Source organism: Piliocolobus tephrosceles, chromosome 3 (genome assembly GCF_002776525.5).
Source record: "Piliocolobus tephrosceles isolate RC106 chromosome 3, ASM277652v3, whole genome shotgun sequence".
Taxonomy (NCBI): domain Eukaryota; kingdom Metazoa; phylum Chordata; class Mammalia; order Primates; family Cercopithecidae; genus Piliocolobus; species Piliocolobus tephrosceles.
The window spans coordinates 35,040,445-35,046,632 of NC_045436.1; the positions used below are offsets into that span (position 1 = coordinate 35,040,445).

At 40.5% G+C, this 6,188-nt stretch overlaps 1 protein-coding gene across 1 annotated transcript; it reads right to left on the reverse strand.

Annotated features, from left to right (window-relative positions):
* Nucleotides 1–537: 537 nt before the first annotated feature.
* LRAT (lecithin retinol acyltransferase) lies at nt 538–5,955 on the reverse strand. Its single transcript, XM_023226356.2, has 3 exons — nt 5,705–5,955; nt 5,061–5,601; nt 538–943 (listed from the first exon to the last, which is right to left on the reverse strand). The coding sequence occupies exons 2-3, from the start codon at nt 5,598–5,600 to the stop codon at nt 791–793; spliced, it is 693 nt and encodes a 230-aa protein (XP_023082124.1). The 5' UTR covers nt 5,601; nt 5,705–5,955; the 3' UTR covers nt 538–790.
* Nucleotides 5,956–6,188: the final 233 nt, after the last annotated feature.

Below are 6,188 nucleotides of genomic sequence, written 5' to 3' on the forward strand. Positions count from 1 at the left end.
TCTCAGAGTGATTTAAAGTAACTACAGTGGCACATAAAAGGAAAAAAATGATGAATTCCAGGCTTCCTAGTAAGTAAAGCCAAATCCAATTATTCAAGTGATACTATGGTGCTGTTTTTACAGGAAAACACAGATTTCTATACTTTCTGGTCATTTACTTTATCATTCTGGTCATTTACTTTATCGTAAAGTACTATTTGCCAATATCATTAAAGTACTATTTGTCAATATTGGTTTCACGTAATGACAATAAAACATTCTTGACCTATATACTACATGAAAAAAATAGATTATGAGCTTATTTTTTGACCAGTCATCAAACATGTTTTCATTTGAATAAGGAAAGTTCTTCCAGTTTAATATAAGTTTACCAATTTGTTTTTTCAATGAAACAAAGTAAATTTACAGTAAAGTTACTGGTCTCAATATAAGTCTTCCAATCTCCAAATTCTGCCTAACAATACAAGGATTACAAGAGAAAAAAAACACAATTAATCGCCTGTGGCTATCATCTTAGGGGCTGGTTTTCTCATATTTCTGAATTCTACCATAACCTATCATATTTCCAAGGTTTGGATGGTGCTTTAAATCTGAACTGCCTGAGAAGATTCAGAAAGCCTTTGTTCTTGGGCTTACACAGTAAGCACTCTGCGTGATTCCTAATCACATTTTTATCCAGAACACAGTGTTGCAGGTCACATTTTTCTCAATAATGCTTATACTGATTGATGCTCTATAAATATAAAAATATTTACATACAGAATACACACACTGACATGGGGGTATGAAGTTAGCCAGCCATCCATAGGAAGAATGGAATAAAAATTGCAGGAAGGGTAGTGTATGACACCAAGCCCGTACAGACTATAGACGCCAATCCCAAGACTGCTGAAGCAAGAACACTTCTCTGATCACGAATAATTATCTTCACAGTCTCACAAAACTGGAAAATAAAATTTTGGAAAATTAGAAAAGGTAGCTAAATCCAAGAAGAATATATCAAACAGTAAATCAGTTTTTGAAGCTATTTTCTGTCTACCAGAAGAATTAGAAATTCTCTTACGACTTACAAAAAAATTTACAATGTTAAGAGTCCAGTTCTGATTCTATACAATATAGTAGTAGAAATGATCCCTTAGGCAATTAAGTTAATAATGGCAGTTGCCTATGTAAATACAGCATTTATAGAAAACTATAGAAAGTGTAACCACATAGTTATTCAGGACTAAAGGTTTAAAACATCAAAGTGCTTATCAATAACAATAGCATATTTTAAAATTAGATGAGCAAAGAGGTATCTCTAATCTTGAGTAAAAATAATAGAATTTGGCCAATTAAAGGTAGATTCAATTCCTCCAATTTGCCATTCTAAAATCTAATGATACCAATAATAACTTTTTTATAAGCCTCAAAATCTACAGGTATAGAAAGTCTAATTTTATTGTCAAATTCCATTTCCTGACTAAATATGCTAAATTCAGGATCAATTATGTGACACATAACCGGCTGCTGGAAAAAAAGACAAATATTGTCCCTACCCCTGAGGAATGCATCCTTCTAATATGTGTAATGTTTTCCTTAGAAAAATAATTTTACTCAGAAGTGATGGCCTATGTCTGAGTCCTGGCTCCAGCTCTTATTGGCTGTGTCACCTCAAGTAGTCATTTAACCTGTCCAGGCTACTCTCTTCTGCTCCTCCATGGGAACATGCAAATTGTTCTGAGGATTAACTGAGATGTTTCATGCACAAGTACTCTGTATTCTTCTATGTGCTGTATAAATGTAAGGTATTACAGTGATTATTATTACTACTGTCTTTGTTGACAATTATTTCTACCATATTGCCATCAATGCCAGAATGCAGTGATTGTCATATTTATATGGGTTTTGCTATTCATACTAATTGTAAGCTCTTTTTCTAGACATGGCATTGTATGTGCTTTTAGGGTTTTCTACAGTGGCTTACATGGGACAGGGCAGCTAGGTTTCCAAATTCTTAAGGGATACAATGAACAAGTTCAATAAGTTTTAATACACCATCCTGACAGTATGGTTATCTCTATCCATACTTTTACACAATACCTAAACAAGTGTGAAACTCTTATCTAGATGTTGGCCTATTTTTCTATCATACTATTGGTCTCTTTTTAATAAACTAGCAAGGTATTGAGAAGTATACTATTTTAAGGTGGTGAAGATCAAATTGAAGTTTTCAGGACAGAGAGAAAAGGAGGTTGATGGAAGACATATATTTTGGTAAATGACTAAGTTGTAAATACAGTTATCCTTTTTTGTTTTCCTTGATAATTTATAATTAAGTCAATCGGAATCATTTTGGACTGTATTTCCCACAAACGCAGATTTTTCTCAAGAAGCATCGCATGTCTAATGCCCTGTTCCTGTTCACTTGGTCAGCAGACCAGCAGGCATCTTTAGTGGTGCTCAACAGTGGGAAATTTCTAGAAGGGGTCAATAAGTCTGTAGGAACACTTTTGTGAGCACTCAATCCACACAAATTAAAAGGGGCATTTGCCATCATTTTTGGCAATGAAAGAGCAGTATTAACAAAGTAAAAAAATCATAGTAGTAAAAGCATAAGGAATAGTAATAGTTATTAACCAAAGGAATTTCTAGTTTACAAAATACTGATTGTCAACAGCATTATAAAAATCCCATAATTTTATGACTTATAAACTTGTAAAAAAGAGTATTACCACAAAGGAGTAAATGTTCTTTTCCAGTTCATTCATTTGCAAACTAATTGTAGTGTTTTCCTTAGGGGTAGTATGTTCTTGAGAGTTTTTATTAACTCAAATTTAAGAAAGAGGCAACTTTCTAACTCTCATGTTAATATTAGTTGTATATATGAGAACTCAACAATCAGACCCAGAATCAAATAATTTCTTATGTTTTCAAAAGGTAGAAACCAGTCCTTCCTTCAGTATTAATGACCTACTTCTCTCAGCGCATGTTCAAAAACAGTTTGTAGAATTAGGAAATTTGGGATGAAAACTTTTTTTTCTCCCGGGAAATCTACTCTGTGGCCAAATTGTTTGTTAGACCATTCAAAGTGAAGACAAAACTCAGTTTCACAAGAGGTGCTATGCAGCAACAGCAATTAAAACACTTCTCTACTTCTGTAGACCCTGACAAAGTTTCCAAAGATGAAAAACTACTCCAACTAGTTATTTATGCAGATTAAATATTTTACTACCTTACAAAAGCCTTAGTTACTGTTTTTCTGTAGATATATATAATGCAGCACTATATGTGTTACATGAAAGGGTAACTCCTAATTACCTGATAGAAATACTGTTTTTCCTTAGAGAAATGATTTGCTTGGTTCCTAAGTAAATCTGACATGTTTCCTTTTGTACACTTTGGGAGCCAGTGTTTGTAAATGTGGTGGAGTTCATTTCTAAACAGGCCTGGACTAGAGCTGTGATTCTTGAATCGCTGCACAGTGCTCTAACTGTATTTTTATTTTACTTGGAAAAGAATTCCTAGATTGAGTCTTTTGTGGCTCTATAAAATCTACAAGGAGTTTCATACACCAATCTATAAAAGCAAAATACTTCCATGTTCTCCCACAGAGGATAGAGAAAGATGTTCCCAAATGGGTCAAAAAAATCAACCAAGATGTGGAGCAATTAAGAACTGGTTACATGAAAAAAACTGACTCAGATTTTTCTGGTCCCAAAAATATCTAAACTTGAAGAGTAACACTAAAGCTCATTATGTTACTGCCCAGGTTTCCATTGTAAAGACTGAACATTAACAATGACTTCTTTAACAAGTACAATGAAGGCTGAGAAAGTTTCCAATTGTAAATAAAGTTTCAGGCTTAAAATCTTAACTATCTTTAAAAATTAAGAGGTTTTAAAAGGAAATAAAAATCCATTTTTCACTTTGGATTTGTGGCTAATTTAATAATCTTAAATTCTAATACTGTTTTTCAAAATACTCATAAAAATTACCTTCCAATGTTTAACATTTCTTCTTGAAAACTAATTGTATTGATCTCTGGGGAATCCATAAAGACTCTAATCTACCTTTAGGGCTAATGGGTAAAGGATGCTTAACAATGAGGAAGTCTAGATGGGGATTAAAGCCAACCCAGAAAGAATTCAGCACACCAAGGGAAATACAACTCTGAAGCACCAACACAAGAATAAGGGACCTACCAGGGAGCCCCTATTACTGTGAATTTTGATAGCTTATAGCAAGCAATGAAAAATCCCTCTATGCAGCTTTCAAAGAGAGAAAACTGCGTGGTTCCTTATTTTAAAGTCACACACTTTGTTTTTATAGTGTTATGGATTAAATATAAACTCTGGACCTATTCCTTTCAAGTGAAATTCTTGGTTAAAGTTGCAAGCAGCGGTGACTGATTTCTTGTATACCCTGCCCCCGTCACTTGCCCTTTGTCATTTGAACTACATGGTGGGTGGACACCTGATGACTTCTGCAGCAATACTGGGCGGCTCTGGAATCTCTGGAAGCGGTCCTGGATTGCCACACCCTTTCTCTGTGCATTTCGAGATATCCTGCAAGGCATGTTGCCATTTGTTTATTTACTTAGCCTACCTTAGGAATACTAGAACTTTCCTTACTTAATCTAGAACTTTAAGAATGGTATGGAAGACCGCGCACAGTGGCTCACGCCTGTCATCACAGCACTTTGGGAGGCCGAGACGGGCGAATCACGAGGTCAGGAGATCTAGACCATCCTGGCTAACACGGTGAAACCCCGTCTCTACTAAAAATACAAAAATTAGCCTGGCGTGGTGGTGGGCGCCTGTAGTCCCAGCTACTCGGGAGACTGAGGCAAGAGAATGGCGTGAACCCGGGAGGCGGAGCTTGCAGTGAGCCGAGATCGCGACACTGTACTCCAGCCTGGGCGATAGAGCGAGATTCCGTCTCAAAAAAACGAAAGAATGGTATGGAATTAGTAGTGTAGGTGTCCAGGAATTAGATCCCTACTCGCGGGAAAGAGAAAAGGTCAGAGATGGGATGGGGCATCCCGCGGAACCCACTTCCCTGGGAGTCACACGTCATACCTTGTCGGACTGGGGACTGATCGGGGTGCCATATCTGCAGTAGGTCACGAAGTGCTCGCAGTTGTTCCACAGCAGGCTGTAGGGGGTAAAGCCCAGCAGCTTCTCAGCCCTCCGCGCCACCTCTTCGTTGAGCAGTGCCTTCTTCTGGAGGGACTCGTCCAGGTGATTGACCAGGATGTTAGCTCCGTAGGCGAAGTCCTCCACTGTGTCCACGCGGATGCTGGCCACTCTGACAATGACGCCCAGAATGAGACGCTTGTTGGAGACCACCTTCTGCGTACGCCCCATGTCGTCCGTCAGAGCCAACAGGATGTCAGGCATCATGTGGGCAACACGGTTGTCCCCTAGGTAGATGCCATAGTGGGTCAGGTGGGTCCGGGGCACCTCCAGCACGTCGCCTCGGTGGAAAGAGCTGGTTTCGTAAAAACTGTTCCTCCCTTTGTCTTCGCCCGTCGCGCCCGAACTGAAGAGCATGAAGTTGGAGATGAGGAGCAGCTTCTCCAGTAGTAGAGACACCACCTCCAGCATGGGGTTCTTCATCCTGCTGGGAAGAGGGAGTCTTGGAGAGGTGCCGGTGCCACTCCGGCAAGGGCCGGGCTGGGCAAGGTAAGCTCGCCGGACAGGGGCGCTGCGCTACTGCTCACCTGCAGGCCAGGTGAGGTACAGCGCAAAGTACGGCCGCTGAGGAGGAGAGAGGAAGAAGGCAAAGAAGACAGCGAGGACTGGCGACGGGCTCAGCCAAGCCACAATGGGGAATGAGACTGATAAGGAACTGGTGGCTGACGGCGGGGACAGTGAGACCGGTGCTACAAGCAGCCGGAGAAGAAGCGCCCCTGGGAACCGTGCCGGGGGCAGGACTGCGCGCGGTGCTCGGAGGTGCAGGCTTTGCTGTGACTTTTTATGGCCGTCGAGGGGGCGGAGCCGAAGGCCGTCACAGACCCGGAAAGTTCACTGATTGGAAGCCGCCTGCGCGCGGCGCTCGCGGCGGGGAGGGCGCGGGATCCCGGTTTCTTTGGAAGGGGGGCGGGCCGCCTTCTAGCTCCAGGGTTCTGCTCGGTGATTCTTTCCCGACGGGGGATCCTGGCTGCGCTACCGGCTTTTAAGCGCTCTATTTGGAGAGGTAGAGTC